Source organism: Mytilus trossulus, chromosome 3 (assembly GCF_036588685.1).
Source record: "Mytilus trossulus isolate FHL-02 chromosome 3, PNRI_Mtr1.1.1.hap1, whole genome shotgun sequence".
Lineage (NCBI taxonomy): Eukaryota > Metazoa > Mollusca > Bivalvia > Mytilida > Mytilidae > Mytilus > Mytilus trossulus.
The window spans coordinates 9429456-9448762 of record NC_086375.1 but is presented as its reverse complement, the minus strand read 5'-3'; the positions used below and the strand labels follow the sequence as shown (position 1 = coordinate 9448762).

At 32.3% G+C, this 19307-nt stretch overlaps 1 protein-coding gene across 1 annotated transcript; it reads right to left on the bottom strand.

Moving 5' to 3' along the window:
* Positions 1 to 1259: 1259 nt before the first annotated feature.
* Positions 1260 to 4025, bottom strand: LOC134709946 (E3 ubiquitin-protein ligase TRIM33-like). Its single transcript, XM_063570070.1, has 2 exons — positions 3974 to 4025; positions 1260 to 2280 (listed from the first exon to the last, which is right to left on the bottom strand). The coding sequence occupies exon 2, from the start codon at positions 2265 to 2267 to the stop codon at positions 1260 to 1262; it is 1008 nt and encodes a 335-aa protein (XP_063426140.1). The 5' UTR covers positions 2268 to 2280; positions 3974 to 4025.
* Positions 4026 to 19307: the final 15282 nt, after the last annotated feature.

Sequence of the window (19307 nt, the reverse complement as noted above, 5' to 3'; positions counted from 1 at the left end):
TTTGGGCTCTGTTGGTTGCTATATTTTGTTGATTCTTTCCCTGTTTGTCTGTTTGTCTTTTATCATTTTTAGACGTTATTGTATTTCCGACAAAGATATTAAAGTGCTCTACATATCCCAGTTTTACTGATGCGGAATATGGCTCAACGTTTGAATTACAAAAAAAAAATGTTCATCAAGACTTTTTTTACTTCTTAGTATTCAGTATACGTGAAGAAGATCAACCTTAGTTATCAATATGCCGTGTGCAAGAGACATGATGGTCAATTCTAATACCTAAAATTATTTTACTCAATGATTTATGCAGAACATTGTTTTATATTTTTAGAACAAGTTATTGGTTTGAACAGTCTTTCGTATCGAACACAGCTACAATCATGCACTTTATGAGAATTCATGAAGATCTTAATTTCTTAAAACTATTCCTCAAAGTAGAAGTCTTTTTCTTGTCATTTCAAATTACATATCTGCCAAACACTTTTCTGATGTATGAATAGTTATGTTGTCTGCATACGAATTTCTAAACATTTAGATTTCAGATTTTATAAATAGCTGTTTGGTAAAAATCACCTCTATCATCCTTCTTAACTTTTGTTTACTTTATTTGACACAATCATCATTCCTGTTTCTCTATCTATGTCGATATGTTTAGGACAATTAAAACCATCCGCCTCTGATAATATTGTCTTACAGGTTTTACCAGCTGGGGTTAGTATCACTATTCTGTATTTTCCAAGACAAGGTATATAAACAAATCCCTTCTGGTCTAATGTAAGTTCATGTGGATTGTCAATGTCTTGATGCTGACATGTCCATAGAAGTTCTCTAGTACTTTTATAGCAGCAGATTTTGTTTTCCGAGCAAATAGTACCAAAGATATTTTTTGGGAATAATGGAATAAAATCGACGCCAATTCCTTCTTAGATTGTTTGAGACATATCATTCAGATTAACAATAGTACTTTTGTCATCACTGCTGATGGCTAATATTTTACCATTTATTCCTCCTCCATAACAGTAAGGAGAAATTTAAATTGTTTGAATGATTTTATTCTTTTCTGTATCCACCAGTACTGTCTGGTTTGCACTATCTAATATGACAGCCACGGCCACTGTATTATTTCTGACACAGCAAGCACCATATAGATATTCTGTGAATGTTATTACTTTTCTTTCAAAGACACCATCATTGCCAAAAAGCAGAAGTGCATCACTGCTTTCATCAATATATTTATAAAGAATTATATATTTATCTTTAGGTTATAACATACATACAGATGGCAAGGGAGATTTCACATCTTCTGAAGTTTTCAGAGCTCTAAACAGGTATGGTTTACTGTCTTCAATTCTAGGAACAGTTGGCACTAAGTTCTGCGCTTGATCTTTTCTTCTGGCATTTAGTCGAAGAGTAGATTGGTTGATATTGATATTGATATCACCAAATGATTTGACCACTTTTGAAATTGATTGAAGGTCAGATGAGATGAATACCTCCATGTTCTTTTCTTCAAATTGGTCTCCACTTTTTAATTCATCTATGTATTTTGCTGCTTGTGATGTAGTTTTCTCAATTTCTCTCAGACCAACATGCATTTGAAGGTCAGTTGCATATTGTGTCATTTTAGAAAACTCACTTTGCAATTGGCTTATCTGATCAGCTTGTGTTTTCAGTTGGTGTAGGAAAGTGTTCATCTTAGATTTCAGCTGTGAATGCTTTGATTCTAGGTCATCAAGAATTTTTTGTTCTAATTTGTTTAAGAAATCATCTATCAACTTCCTCATAGATCGAATTTGTTCTGCAGCCTTTGTTTTCTGACTATTGCTTGTGTTCATCCGGCTTATCAAATATTTTATAATCTCCTCTAAGTTTTCCTTAACATTCTTCAAATCTTTTTCTAAAAGTTGAACTGAGGCAGATGATTTTACTTGCTTCAGGATATCTGACAGGGGTTTCAGGTCTTGACATTTTTTGTGTTTATCAGTGATGCACTGTACACTGCAGGGACAGGCATGGAACGAACAATAGAGTTCAAACTTTTTCTTGTGGTCTCTGCACTGGCTACTTATTTCTAACATGAATTTTGGTAAGTTATGGTAGTCTTTAGTCGACATAGTTTTATGGTCTTTAGATGCTTTTGATTTTGTGTGATGTTTTTCACAGCCTGTACATAGGAGCACCTCACATTCTGTGCACCATGTGACAGCTTCTCTAGATGATCCATCATCATCATAACAAAGGGTGCAATGGTCCCTACCTGATGAGGCCATATTCTCTCTATTTCTGAAATTAAGAGTACACAAAAAATGATTTTTTTTTAAATTGACATAATAACTTGTACAAGTATGGACATCAAACAAATCGTTTTACTTGAAGTACTGTTATAAGTAAGAATTTTGCTGGAAAGAGTTATACCTCCAAATCATAGTACGATCTGGTTGCTTAGGGACTACATCAAAAGTTCAATGAAGGATAGAAAACTTTATTCACATAGTTTTTTCACTGAACCCCCTCTTAACTCTATAAATTTGGGAAAAATTGATTGACCCATATGGATACATGTAAAAAATCAATGTCTGATAACCAAATCTTGCAGCAGTTCAACCCCCCTCCCCCTCCATCCCCAAACTATTTGAATTTAGTTTTTTATCCTTCATTGATCTTTTGATGTCGTCCCTTACAAAAAGAGTTAAAAAAATATTCCCTTCAATTTGACAGTTGTAGGAAACTAATTTTACATTTGATTGTAGTAAAACAATTCAGGGTCATCAACATTTATTTTGGATGTTTGAAAGCATCATTATTATTTTACTTGTTGTTTCTATAGAATATTTGGGAAACTTGAGATTACATGGTTACTAAAGCTTGTACACAGGTAAATTGAGAAGCAAAACTTTAATTGGTTAACTTCCAGTGATTGTTATTTTCTTCTATGCAACGAAACATTATGTGATTTTGTTTTGGTATAGAACTGGACAGGATAAAACTTTACATATGCCAAGTAATTCTTTTTTTTTTAAGTAAAGATAAATTATTCATAATTTTTTGAAAATTGCAAATTTAACAAAGATTTATAGGGGGAAATCAGTGGCAGTATTAAACCTGAACATTATGTATCAGGTCGTTAAATCTTCAAAAACATTCAGTTTAAACAAGAAAAAATACTCTCACAGGATAACCTTTATAAGTAAGAAGGGCAGAAGTTGTTTCCCCTTCCCTTTTTTTTGGCAAAAACAATTTGTTTTTTATTTCGATTTTGTTGCAAGTTTTTATCTTCAGTAGTCTCCGCCCCACTCCAGTTTATAATCCTGGCTCTGCCACTGTTAGCAGCACAGTAATGTGATGTGGCTTGATATACAAACCTGAAAAAAAGTTGATGCCAACATAGATTGTCTCTTAAATGTCGTTCTGACAATTAGCATGCCCGTAGCCAGGAATTTCCAATGGGGGATTCGTTGGACTAACAAACTCGACTTTTGCAGTCACAATTCGAACAGAACATTGACTTTTAAACAGTGCTTATTTCTTTTCAAGAGGGGGTCGTCCGACCACCCCCCCCCCCCCCAAACCCCTGGCTACATACGGGTATGCTTAGATAAGAAAAAGTTTCAGAGTCAGAAAAAGTATTGAAGGTGTTGTCTCATTTTTTTTTGGCAGTCATTGTAAGCATTATTGCTACCAGAGGGGTTTATATTTAGGAGTTATGCTCATCAATTGCTCTAACAATGGTTTTACAAATGTAAAAACAGGAGGCTGTCAACATGAAAGAAAACCAGGCTTTTATATAGTGACTGTTGCCTTTGTTATAGAAATAAAAGTGCCAGAATTTAGTCATGAACAGTAAAATTGAAATGATCAAAATAAGCTTTCTGTGATTGAAGATCATTATGTTGTTTTTTTATATATCTTTTGTTTTTGTTTTTTCGGATTGCTGTCTAATTATTTTATACCAATAAGCTCAAAAAAACATTCTTACCCCAGACTATTTTGATTACTGGTGCTCTGGAAAAGGAATGTCTACAGGGAAGTAAAATGTCCAATAACTGGTACACTTACATGACTTACCTGGTATTGTTTATTTATAGCAAGCTATATATAGATAACTTGGTTTGACATATTCCAATTTAGAATGCTTTCAATAAAAAGTTGCTTAAAATCAAAATTTTGTGATATTATGCAAGTGTCTATTGACAAACAATATTTTTTATTTTTTTTCAAATTTAACTTGAGAAATTCTAACTTCATACTTTTGGATTTACTTAAAGGTAATTTTGCTGTTCAGTTTTCTTTCAATTTTTACATTTATATTAAAGTTATCAACTTCCACATGGTAAGAGTAGCAGGTGCCCCCTAACGATCTTACTTTATATATTTACAGTTAGCAAATAGTTCTCTGTCTGAAGAAGTCGTGTTCGGATTTGAGTATGGTATGAGTTTAGATGACCCTAACAATTATAGTTTATATATTTACAGTTAGCCAATAGCTCTCTGTCAGAAGAAGCTGTGCTAGGATTTGATCAACTATATGCTCACATTCAAATGCATTGATTGTCCCAAAAAAGGGGGGTCCACCCCCGGACACTGGAACCCCCCCCCCCCCCCCCCCCCGCCGGATCCGCCACTGTTTGGTATGAGTATAAATCTCCCTAACCACCTTACTTTCTATATTTACAGTTAGCCAATAGTTCTCTGTCAGAAGAAGCAGTGTTAGGATTTGAGTATGGTATGAGTATAGATGACCCTAAGAGTCTAATTATATGGGAAGCACAGTTTGGAGACTTCTTCAATGGAGCACAGATTATGATAGATACATATATAGCCAGTGGAGAGTGTATGTATATCAATAAACTGTCTCACTTTTTTGTAGCTTCTATAATACAAATGTTGAAATTAAAATAGCAACACTTTTACATATAAGTTTTGCAAATATTCAAAGTCAATGAATCATGACTGAAGGTACAGGGCTGAACAATCTCCATGAAAATGAGAAGTGTTAATGTAAATTTAACTGCATACCAAATACCAAATACCATTGACTTATCATAAGAAGTTCCCTTTAAACAAACCTAAACACAAACTAATACATGTAATATAAGCAAAATTTCAAAGTCAATAAACCAAAACTGAGAGGGCAGGTTAAACTAATATCCATGGTAATGAGATATACCAATGCTTATATAACTGCATACCAAATAGCATTGACCCATGACTAGTGGTTCCCCATAAACCAAAGTAATCACAAACTAATACATGGAAACTAAGCAAAATTTCCAAAGTCAACAGACCATGACTGAGGGAGCTGAGCCAAATAATCTCCACAGAAATGAGATCTGCCAATACTTATACAACTGCATATAATTATCATTAGTGGTTCACCATAAACTATACCAACTCACAAACTAAAACATTGGCGCCGCTGACACCGGAAACAGCATACCTATGTCTCGTTTCAACTCCATCAAGCAAGACAGAAATTAGGTGTTGTCTTTTAGAGGTAGGAAATTGTTTTCTACCATTTTATGTTTATGACACATTAAATAATATTATTTCCCAGGATCCACTTCAAATATATAGGTCACTTGATTATAAATAAAGATATAGATATAGATATTAGTTTTTGGGTCTTAGTTTGGTCAATAAAAAATATTGTTTGGTGACATTGGACCCACTCTAAAAAATTAACTCTTCACAAAGTTTGAATTTTTTCAATATCCTTAGGATTTACCATCCAAGGGATATATTTACTTAACTGTATTCAGAAAAACTTTTAAGAATTTTAGGACCGCAATGTTGTCAACTCGGTACTTTATTTTTCTCTTATTCTTTTTTTATTTGTGCTTTACTGCAGATATTTTTTTGTAGACAAAAAGTCATCTGCCGTTCACAATTAACACTTGCTTTCTATTATAAGTTTATTTCTAACTTATATGTAATACATGTTGTATGAAGTTATTACAAAGAAGGGTCACTGAAAGTCAAACTTATTGCTAGATTCGTGATGGTTAAAATAAATCATCGTATTTCAGTGAAATGGTTATTACAGAGCGACTTAGTGATGTTATTACCTCATGGTATGGATGGAGCAGGGCCTGAACACTCATCTTGTAAAATTGAACGGTTTCTACGGGTAATATCAAAAGATCAAGGTCATTTTGTCAAAGTTCAAGGTTTGTAAAAATGGTTATTACAAAGTGATTTAGTGATGTTATTACCACATGGCATGGAAGGAGCAGGACCTGAACACTCATCATGTAAAATTGAAAGATTTGTACAGGTAATGTCAAAAGATCAAGGTCATTTATGTCAAAGTTCAAGGTTTGTAAAATGGTTATTACAGAGTGATTTAGTGCCCTTACTACCACATGGCATGGAAGGAGCAGGACATGAACACTCATCATGTAAAATTTAAAGATTTCTACAGGTAATATCAAAAGATCAAGGTAATTTATGTCAAAGGTCAAGGTTTGTAAAAAAGGTATTACAGAGTGAAATGGTTATTACAGAGTGATTTAGTGATTTTATTACCACATAGTATGGTTGGAGCAGGACCTGAACACTTATCATGTAAATTTGTAAAGTTTTTTTAGGTAATATCAAAAGATCAAGGTCATGTTTGTGCAAGGTCAAGGTTTGTACAAATTTTATTATAGAGTGAGTTAGTAATGTTACTGCATCATGGCATGGATGGAGCAGGGCCTGAACACTCATCTTGTAAAATTGAAAGGTTTCTACAGTTGATATAAAAAGATCAAGGTCATTTATGTCAAAGGTCAAGGTTTGTAAAACAGTTAAATCAGAGTGACTTAGTATGGTAGCAGGACATAAACACCCACCATGTAAAGTTGAAAGGTTTCTAGAGGAAATAACATAAGCTCAAGTTCATTTATTACTTGAGAATCTGAATTTTGTAAAGAAAAATTAGAAAATTATAAGAAATACGTTTTGACCAAGTTATTATTCCATTTTAACGAGAAAGGTAGTTTAAAGTAGCAAAGCCTTATATATTAATCTAATATTGAGATGTTCTTTTGTGCTGTTTTTATTTTGACACATTAAATTACAGGCAACAGACAGTAGTGAACACAAAGTAGACGGAGACAATGTCAACCTTCAGGTTGTCAACGCTACAACTCCCGCTCAATACTTCCATCTTCTCAGACGTCAGGTGGTCCGGAACTTCAGAAAACCATTGGTAGTGGTAGCTCCTAAAACAATCTTACGTTTACCTGCAGCGACTTCTACCTTAGAAGATATGTTACCTGGAAAACATTCTTACCTGTGATTGGTGATAAGAAAGTTAAAGGTGACAAGGTCAAAAAAGTTATTTTCTGTAGTGGAAAACATTTCTATACATTGGAGAAGGAGAGGGATTCCAGGAAGTTAGAAGATGTAGCACTTGTGAGAATAGAAGTATGTATATAATAAAGACTATTATTAATAGTTAATGTCTGTTAAATCATGAAATCTCCCCTATATTTATTATTTGAATTTAATGGTTTAAAAAAAAAAATAATGATTTCAAGTTATTAGAAAACCCATTGAAACATGTATTCTTGTATCCTATAAACAAGAAAAATATGTTTATATACAATGTAAGGATTTTTACCTTGCTTTTCCAATTATTGAACCTGTAAATGTGCTGTAGGAAGTATGCCATAATGACCGACACTGTATGGACATATATTGTATTGTTTTGGATACATTTAAAAAAGATATTTTTAACCACTAAGATAACTTATTTTTTATATGCATTTCATTGTAGAGTCTATGTCCTTTCCCAACAGGAGAAATTCAACAAGAAGTAACCAAATATCCTAATGCTACAGGTATATTTTAATAATTACAATTTATACAGCAATGATTATTCAGCTGTCATTTTTAATCTTTAGAAGACTTATAAACTTAGATAGATAAAAGTTATATACCATGTAAAAAGACGATTGAATAAAATTAACGGTACCAATTTTCTTGCACAAGATGCGCATTTCGACAATACATGTCTCTTCAGTGATGCTCGTGGCCAAAATATTTGAAATCCAAAGCTTATATAAAAGATGAAGAACTATAATCCAAAAGGTCCAAAAAGTATAGCCAAATCCGTGAAAGGAATCAGAACTCTGCATGCGGGAGATACATTGAAAATAGGCAACATCAAAATAATTATATATTATTGCTTTAATTGGCCTCATAATTTTGTTTTCAAATAAAAAATAGGTAAAAAAGTCTAAGGGGAAGATAAATATATTTTCTTTTCAGGAGATTTTTTTTAAGTAAAGACACTGGCAAATTAAGCAAGAAACTTTGTCAACCAGGATATTTGTTATTGCATTTCAGATTTCCTTTGGAGTCAGGAAGAACACAGAAATATGGGAGCATGGACATTTGTCTCTCCAAGGTTTAATAATCTAGTTGGACGCCAGGTAAGGTTTTAAAATTTATATATTTAAATGGTTAGTTGTTTATAAAAAACATCTTTCTACTGAAAAGAATATTTGATATTATACTAAAAATTAAAAAAAAAGACAAATATATCTTAAAAAATAATTTGCTTGTTGGAATTTTTTTAATACAAAATAAAAGTTCAGTTTCTGTTTACATATAACTTGTCATAAGCTGCTGGCATGAATTATACTAAGAAAAAACGCGCACAAAATAAAAAACAAACAAAATGGGCCATAGAGAATCAAGGTCGTAATGGGATGCTAAAATATAAGGAAGAATGAACAAAAAAAGAGACGAGAAAATACGGAAGCGTATTAGCGCCACACATTTTTTTTTTTTTATTTTTCTTCCTATGTTTGCGTTATAACGCAAACCTTTGCGATATAACGCAAACCTTTGCGTTATAACGCAAACCTTTGCGTTATAACGCAAACATTTGCGATATAACGCAAACCTTTGCGATATAACGCAAACCTTTGCGATATAACGCAAACCTTTGCGATATAACGCAAACTTTTGGGTTATAACGCAAACCTTTTGCGTTATAACGCAAACCTTTGCGTTATAACGTTATAACGCAAACATCTTTATTTCAATTATTCATTAAGTTTTGTATATATGTCCGTCTGTCATTCATTTCGGATGTGATTTACTAGTAGATAAAAAATAAAACATACATACAAGGCCAAATCATTATAATAAATATGCATAGGAATAATGGAATAATTGAAATGCAATTATACATAAATTAAGACTGATTTGTGCATCAGAAAAGTATATAATTTAACAAGAAAATAGATATAGTATATAGTCATATTAAAATTGAAAAATCAAAAATAATGTCATACAATTGTGAAACCTCCAAGTCAAATAGACAAAATGATCTTTCTGCTTTAAAATGAATTATTAATAAGGAAACATTTTTTTTAAATCTCAGAATATGATCAAGATTCTTTGATAGAAAGTCATTGAATTTTCATTTCAATATAATGAAGTATTTTTAAGATGCTTGGGTAGCAATTTGAATAGAGAGAACATAATTTTATTAATGAAACATCTTCATTCTATACATTTATTGCCAAAGGGTAGCTTGTTTGAAAGTAACCTACTTTACACAGTTCTCAAACGAGAGCTTACTTTGGAAGTATATTTATATTCGGTTATAGCTATATTAGCAGGGTTGATTTTTTTCTTAGGTATAACCTCAATTTACTCAATTTTCTTTGTAATATATATACTAGTAGTAACTTGGATATCGTTTTTGGGGACCTTATAGTTTGTTGTTTAGTGTGAGCCAATGCTCCGTGTTGAAGACCGTAATTCGACCTATGATGGTTTACTTTTACGAATAGTGACTTAGATGGAGAGTTTTTCTTATTGGCACTCATACCACATCTTCTTATATTCTGTGCACTGTTAAAAAAAAACATTATGGTACTATTTAAAAAGTATATACATATATGTGTGTTATAGTTACATCCTTAAAAAGTCCAAAGTCCAAAATCGAAGAGGTACATATATAATGAATCTGATGAAAAATGAAATTTAGATGAAAGTGACATGTCAAAATAAACGGTCAGTGAATATGTTGTGCAAATGAATTAGTTAAATATCATTAATATTCTTAAAACAACTAATAACAAGAGGCTCTCAAGAGCCTGTATCGCTCACCTGTAAATTTTGGCTTAAATCTTTCATCAATGATTATTTTTGAATTTCAATATATATCAATGAGTGCTTAAAATTGCCACATAACAGTTTGTATCTTTCATATTTTCTTCAATTTTAAGCAAAAAACTGCATTTGACCCCTATGTTTTATTTTTAGCCATAGCGGCCATGTTTGTAGAAAGATCAAAATTTCGGATATAATTTATAAACTAGATACTCTAAGGAACATTCATTGAAAGTTTGGAAGCATTTGGCCCAGTAGTTTCAGAGAAGATGATTTTAAAATGTTCACAAATAAGATGAACAAATTGTGTAAAATTGTCTTTAAAGGGCAACAACTCCTTAAGGGGTCAATTGACAATTTTGGTCAAATTACTTTTTTGTAGATTTTACTTTGCTGAACATTTTTGCTGTTACAGTTTATCTTTATCTTCAATAATATTCAAGATAATGACCAAAAACTGCAAAATTTCATTAAAATGACCAATTATTAAAAGTGGCAGCAACCCAACAATGGGTTGTTTGATTATTCTGAAAATTTCAGGGCTGATAGATCTGGACCTATTGAACATTTATACCCTATGACAAATTTGCTCTAAATGCTTAAGTTTTTGAGATATAAGCCAAAAACTGCATTTGACCCCTATGTTCTATTTTTAGCCATGGCGGCCATGTTTGTTCATGGATCAAAACTTCGGATACAATTAATTAACTAGATACTCCAAGGAACATTCAATTAAAGTTGGAAGTATTTGGCCCAGTAGTTTCAGAGGAGAAGATCTTTGAAATAGTTTACAACTGACGACCACAGACAACGATGGACCACGACGGACAACGACTGACGCCAAGTGATGGCATAAGCTCACATGGCCCTTTGGGCCAGGAGAGCTAAAATACCTGACAGACAAGGACGATCTGAGTAACCAGTATTAAGGTCATCCATTGATGTTTATGAATAAAAAAGTACCCAATAGGGTGATGTAAGAAAATTGCTATCATGACATTGGCTTAATATTGATATTGTATTTAATTTGAAGATAAACCAAAAATATGAAAAAGTGGATGGAACAAAAATGGTACTTTTATATGCCAAATCAATATGTGTGTGTGTGAGCAAGCACACAATGCAAAATACTTTTACTTTGAGCTGAGATTCCATATATTTTCTTCTGTAAAAAAGTGTCAATACATAATGGCATTATCTTTTAAAAATAAATTACAATCAATAGAGTTTTTTTTTTACCAAAATACTTAATAAAATTTAATTCGATGGCATAATGTTTGCAGCATACAGCACTTTCTGTAATTTCAGATATTCAATCTTACTGAAAAGGGCAACAATCTCTGACACTTACTTAATTTCAATCTTTGAAATATATTTGCTAAAGAAAAGAAAAATATCGGAAAGCATTCAATATAATATAGCTAATATATAGCTTTAATATAGTATCAAAGTAACTATTGTAATACAACAAAACAATTTAAAAACAAAAATGTGTGTTCATATTTCAGCTGTGGAAGACATTTATTGCCTTTCTGTACTAGGAAGGATGAGTTAGCCAATGTTTTCTTACTAAAAATCACCAAAAAAAAAAATTAAGGAATGACTGCAATATTTTTTCTGTCTATGAAGATATAATATCAAAAAAGTTGTGCACACTGAATAATCCATGTAGCGGGTTATTTAAAAGTGTGCACCACATTTTTTAGGTTATTTCGAATAGATGGAAAAAATATAACAGTCATTGCTTATTTATAATCTAAATTCCTTTTAAAAGGAGTAAATCATTATAAATGTTGATGACATCCAGATCACTATGATGACAAAATTATGTCTATGAGCTGATATACAAAAATATTTCAATGTGTTTTAGGAGAATTTAAGGTTAATATATAATATAGTGTGACAACAACAAATAGCAATCCCTTAATATGTGTTGACCCTGATTTTGCAGCAAAGGACACAATAACACTATCAAAAATACATAATTGTAACAGGATGCTGTTACAAGTCTCCCAAACAAAGACCCTGTAATTATAAACCCTGTGGTACTACCCCTGTAATTTTTGCCATTGCAGCTGTCCGCACTCACTTGCTAATAAAGGATTTGATGACAATGAAAATTTGAAATGATTGTGTTTTCTATAAAAAGTTTTGTGGAGATCTTGACTTTTAAAAAAAAAGGGGGGGGTGACCCTGGAGACTCCCCCTATATATCATTTGATTTGATTTATTGTCCCATACAAGAATATATATGGTTTAGGGGTGGGGATCTCTACCGTTTACAAGTTCTCAAACAGGAAGGGGTGGGGATGATCCCAGGGGACTCCCACTATATTTCATTTGATTTGTTTTATTCACCCATTCAAGAATATATATGGTTTAGGGGTGGGGATCTCGACCGTTTGCCAGTTCTCAAACAGGAGGGGGCAGGGGTGACCCATGTGGACTCCCCCTATATTTCATTTTATTTGTTTTATTGACCCATTCAAGAATATATATGGTTTAGGGGTGGGGATCTCGACTGTTTGCCAGATCAAACAGGAGGATTGACCCCTGGGGACTCCCCTATATTTCATTTGATTTGTTTTATTCTCCCATACAAGAATATATATGGTTTAGGGATGGGGATCTCAACCGTTTACAAGATATTAGAACATTCTGAAATTGAAGGGGGTAGAGGTTGACCCCTATTGACTCTCCCTATATATCATTTGCTTGGTTTTATTAACCTGTGATCATTACTGAAGACTGTGTGTCTCTATCACTTACTGTTTTAAAATTATAGTCATTTGAAAATTAAAAAGAAATAAAATCCCATATGGTTCTATAGTAAACCACTCCCATCTTTTGGCCCCTCGAAATACCCCTAAATAGACCCCAATACACAAACGAAGCTCCCCTAGACATATTAGTCTAACATTTTATGGGCAAAAACAATAAGTCATCAAACTTTGTTTGGGAGACTAAGATATTAATAAAGAATATCTCCTGATATGTTATACTAGATAAATTACCTAGAAATTAATCATATACAAATAAGAAGCCTTTTAAAATCAACAAAATAAGTTTTCTCGTTTTGATAATTTGTCGAGTTATTTAAAACGATTTATTTTTATGGCGATAAAAAACAAATCGGCTAAATGCCTTGTTAGGCATTTTGTCGAAAAAAATAAATCGCAGTAATAAGAAAAAAAAGGCAATTTATTATTATTGCATGATATTTTTATTGACTTATAAATTAATCGTAATTTTTTTTCTCGTTTTGATAATATGTCGCGTTATTTAAAACGATTTATTTTTAAGGCGATAAAAAACAAATCGGCTTAATGCCTTGTTAGGCATTTTGTCGAAAAAAATAAATCGCAGTAATGAGAAATAAAGCATTTTCTCGCTAAAATTTATATCGCCATCTTGGATTATAAGTATTAAAACGAGGGTAATATACGCTTCCGTATTAGTCATTGATATGATCTAATTATTCAAGTAGTTTACTTTGCAATTACTACAAAGGTAATAAATTTTATTATATCCAGCCTCCTCCATTAATAACTACTGTTTCCTTTGAATCTTAAATAAGAAATAAGATAAAACAAATGTTTGCGTTATATCGCAAAGGTTTGCGTTATAACGCAAAGGTTTGCGTTATAACGCAAAAGGTTTGCGTTATAACGCAAAGGTTTGCGTTACAACGCAAAGGTTTGCGTTATAACGCAAAGGTTTGCGTTTTAACGCAAAGGTTTGCGTTATAACGCAAACATAGGAAGAAAAATAAAAAAAAAAAATGTGTGGCGCTAATACGCTTCCGTAAGAAAATGTTGGAAAAATGAATACAGAATTAAAGAATCACTTTCTGGTCTGAATCTCTTTTTATGTCCCTTATCCTCTGGACTTTACATACTAAAATCGTTTTCTTTATTTTGTAGTTACGGTATGTAGGAAGAGATCATTTAGGTTCTCCTGCTACAGGTATTGGTGAAGTACACAGACAAGAGAGTATACAAATCATTGAGGACACATTTAGCTAAGGAACAATTCTTATATGTAAAGATTATGTTCAGAATTAATGTATATCTGGGATGTGTATGTGTGCAAGTTTTTGAATTGAACATTGTACTAAAATTACCGGTGTATACATAACATCACAAGTCTTAAAAGGCAGAGCTATAACTTACCAGGGTCACGAAGAATTTGCCAATGGATTTTAAGATATCTATTAATCGGAATTCATAGAGTCCTATACCTAGTCTCTATATTTAATGAAAATCAAAATGAAGCCATAAATGCCTTGAATGTTTATTATTTTGTTTAGGCCTTCTAAGTTTCAAGCCAGTTTAGATGTTAAAATTCTCATCTAAAAACATTTTTAAAGAATAACATAATTTTGTATTGATACTTGTGAATAATGAGTTATTTTAAATCAGTTGTACTAAAACTCTTGCATTAACAGTGTCAGTTTATATTTGTAATTCCATTCATTCAACAAAAAATTCTTGACGATTTTGATAGGCTCTACTGAACAAAATGATTTAATATTTAGCCAGAAACATGTAATTCGAGTTCCATTCGCATTAACTAATTTGAAAATGTTTTTTGCATGCGAAACGTTTTACGTCCTAACGTCAATTCTAATTCGAATTACATATACAATGCGCATCAAATTTGCTTTACTGTCCAAACGATTTAACTTTTAATTCGTATCAACAAAAACGTATTTGTAATTCGAATTGGGTAATTCAAATTAGTCAATTCAAATCAATTAGAATTAAAAAAAAGAAGTTCATTTGAACGCGATTATAGATTCGATTCGCATTCAATTCGAAATTCAATTTGAATTAAATGTCCCAGTGAATAGGGCATTAATGTGTAAAAAGTAAAATCACAAAAATACTGAACTCAGAGGAAAATCAATACGGAAAGTCAATAATCACATGGCAAAATCAAATAACAAAACGCATCAAAAACGAATAGACAAGAACTGTCATATTCCTGACTTGGAACAGGCATTTTTTTTTTCTTTTCTTAATTTGCCAAACACAATCAAGTTTCTGTTTGACAATAAGTTGCACCTTGAATTTTCGGTTTTGAGCTGTTATGTTGCATATGTGCGCATTACACTAGCGTCATTTTTTTTTTTACAAAATCCTATCTTTAATTTGTGTCAAAATATATAATCTACATCTGCAGTTGTATGTTTTATTCTCTAATCAGTGATGTTTTTGTATATTGAAAAGTTTTTAGTGATTTGCTCTGTTATATTATTTTGTATCATATTAATCAGCTGTGATATTTTGTCTAATCCTGAACTGTAATAAAAGATAAACAGGGTATGGTATTTTAATGTTTTATGCCCAAAGAAAGTTATGTGACTCTTTTTATAAAAAAAATAAATTGTTGGGTTCGTTTCATGATTTGGTGTTGTTCTTGTTGTTGTGCATATATACAATTGGTTTCAGGACAATAGCTTTAGGTTAAGTGGATGGATCTCTATGATATTTTACAAGAAGAATCAATATCACAAACAGAAGGTTGGGATTGATTTTGGAGGTTATAGTGCCAACAATTTAGGAATTAGTGGCCAAAAGAAGCATTTAAGAAGTTTCTGGACAATAACTTGTAAGTGTACGGATATCTCTGAAATTGTATCACAAGGTTCTATATCACAAACGTAACACTGGGATAAAGTTTTTGGATAATTGCCCCAAACATGCAGAAATTAGGTCCAAAAAGGGTTAAAAAACAAGCATTCTTATTTTGTTTCATGACAATAACTTGTGTATAAGTTTATGAACCGCTTAAAAATTGTACTTAAAAAAAGAGAAGGCTGGGATTGAGTTAGGGGGTCATTACTCCAAGGGGGTCATAAAGATTGGGAGAATGATTTTTTGAGCTATTTTGAAAATAAGTTCAATGACTTTTTTGTCGAGCCTTCAACTTAAGTCAAAAAAGGTAGACATTCCGATCCTACATTCTGTCATTGTAGTTGATGGCAGTGGCGTCCACAAATATTCACTCTGTTGTTAAAGTTTGTTAAATTTTAATAAATTTCTTAAACTGTTCAGGATTTGTACCAAACTTGGACAGAAGCTTGTTTATAATTTATAAGATAATATCCGGAAGTAAATTTTGTATAACAAAATCCTGTTTTCCAAAACTTATAAATAGACTTAGTTTTTTTCTGCTAGGAAACCTTACATTCACTTTGTGGTTAAAGTTTTTCGAAATTTTAATAACTTCCTTTAACTATCCAGGATGTGTACCAAACTTGGACAGAAGCTTGTTTATGATCATCAGACCTGCCAACTATCCCGAATTTTGCAGTTTCATCCTGATTTCTATAAGATAGTATCCAGAAGAAAAGTTTTTAAAAGAATACATTTTCCCGTGTTTCACTTATACATGGACATTTCTGCAAGAATACCATTCATTCACTCTGTGTTTGAAGTTTTTAAAATTTCTAAAAACTTTCTTATTGTATCTGGAAGAAAATTTTGTTAAAATGTTGAACCTGTTTATCTGTATTTTTCTTATAAATGGAACCCTGCCACATTATTTATGTATGTGTCTGTCCTAAGTCAGGAGCCTGTAATTCAGTGGTTGTCCTTTGTTTATGTGTTACATATTTGTTTTTCGTTCATTTCTTTTTACATAAATCAGGCCGTTAGTTTTCTCGTATTAACTGTTTTACATTGTCATATCGGGGCCTTTTATAGCTGACTATGCGGTATGTGCTTTGCCCATTGTTGAAGGCCGTACGGTGACCTATAGTTGTTAATGTATGTGTCATTTTGGTCTCTTGTGGACAGTTGTCTCATTGGCAATCATACCACATCGTCTTTTTATATTAGTTTTTCTTCCGGTTAATATTACATACAGGCTGCAGGTGATGTTTTTAAAACGTTTAATAAATTTATAAGCTATCCTGGATTTTCACGACACTTGGGCAGAAGCTTCGTACAATCAAAAGATTGGATCGATAGGAATAATTTTATTGATTTTTTCCGTCATTTATGTTGAGCCTACGACTAACAGCAAAAGTAGGCGAGACACTAGGTTCCGTGGAACCCTTACAAATGTTTTAAAGCTTGCTAGAACTACCAGGCGGAAATAAGAATCCTTCTACAATCGTGATTTAACATAAAATTCTGATAGAATCTTGTACACTTCGAAATTCTTCTTAACAGAGAGACAAATGATACCAAAGGAATATTAGAATATTAGAAAAACAACAACAAAAAATAAGATGAAAACCGCATCAAACAAATCACGAAAAACATTATTCTTAGCAACAAGAAGCACTTGAAACTGAGCAAAACGAACCCAACTAACTCAAGGGGGATCTCAGATGCTCCTGAAAGGTAAGAAGAATGTTGCACTCGTTGTGTAGCTCAAGTAAGTACTTATCCTGTGATACGTCTCAATCGGTAGATTGCGTTTAAAGAGGAACAGATGACGAGAGAAAACACATACTATAACGTATTAATTTGGATATTCACATATGCTGCTGGAACGTGCTACATAGAAATGGTAAGTTCACAGCAGGAAAGCTGAAATCATCACTTTTGTAGAAAACTTTGTTCTCAGCTCACCTTCAATGCCTATATATGAGATAAAGGAAATTATAGCTTAATATTCTTATTTCTTTTTTTCCTATCAAATTGGGAGCCAACACTTGCCAATCGCATTCCAGCTTTCAAACATACTTAGTTAGTGATGATTGAAATAAAGAGACTTTTAAATCGATATTAAATGTTCCCATTCAAACTCTTTGTTACTTTAGCATATCTTGACAACAAATAAGCCTTTTATAAATGACAACTGTCACATCTATAAAATGATACTGTTTATTTCTTTTGGATATTTTCGAGAATGTCACACAGTTTAAAGCAAGTGTGAAAAAATATGCATATAGGAAATACAAACTATCCCATTTACAAGTTTGTTTTCATGTCTTTTTTAATGAACTTCTGCTTGTGAATGATTGTGTGAGGGATAATAAGAAGGCATTTCATATTTCATATAGAAAATTTGGTGACTATGTTGAACACATCTATCCCATCGAACTAGCGATAAAGGATATGACTGATACAGTTAAGTCGGCTTCATATCTTGACTTACATCTAGATGTTTATTCTATGAGGATCGTTTGAAAACAAATCTTTACGTAAAAGAGACGATTTCAGGTTTTCGCTAAGTAGCAACATTCCAGCAGCACCTGCATACGGGGTATATATCTCCCAATTGATACGATATTCCCATGCTAGCAATTGCTATCATGATTTTCTTTATAGAGGATTGCTGATCAAAAGGAAGCTATTAAACCAAGTGTTCCAAATGGTGAAGTTGAAATCATCCCTTCGTAAATTGTACGGACGCCATCACCAGTTGGTTGACCGTTAATGAAGACCGTTTCTCAAATGACATCTGATCTGATATGTTCCTTACGTCGTTACTACAATCCCCTTACCTTTCATAAATGTGATCTACCGAATTTATCTATTTACCAGATTTGTTATAATATGATCACAGTCTGTTACAACGGGCGCCACACGTGGAAAATGATCTGTTTATCTTTCCGGGGCACCTGATATCACCCCTAGTTTTTGGTGTGATTCGAGTTGCTTATTCTTAGTTCTCTGTTATTGGTTTGAACAGTCTTCCGTCTAGACATAAGCTACAATCATGCACTTTATGAAATTCATGAAGATCTTAATTTCTTAGATAAACTATTCAGCAACGCACTAGAAGTCTTTTTTTTATTCTAAATTACATATCTGCAATACACTTTCTGATGTATGCAAAGTCATGTTGTCTGCATACGAGTTTCTAAAAATTTAGATTTCAGATTTTATAAACAATGACTGTTTTGTAAAAATCACCCCTATCATCCTTCTTAACTTTTGTTCGCTTTATTTGACTCGATACAATAATCATTCCTGTTTTTCTGTTCATGTAGATATGTTTAGGACAATTAATACCATCCGCCTCTGATAGTATTGTCTTACTGGTTTTACCGTCTGGGGTTTGTATCATTATTCTGTTTTCCCAAAAGAAGCTTTATAAACAAATCCATTCTGGTCTAATGTAAGTTCATGTAATGTTCAATGTCTTGATTCTGACATTTCCATAAAAGTTCTCCAGTACTTTTATAGCAGAAGATTTTGTTTTCAGAGAAAATAGTAGCATTGATATTTCCT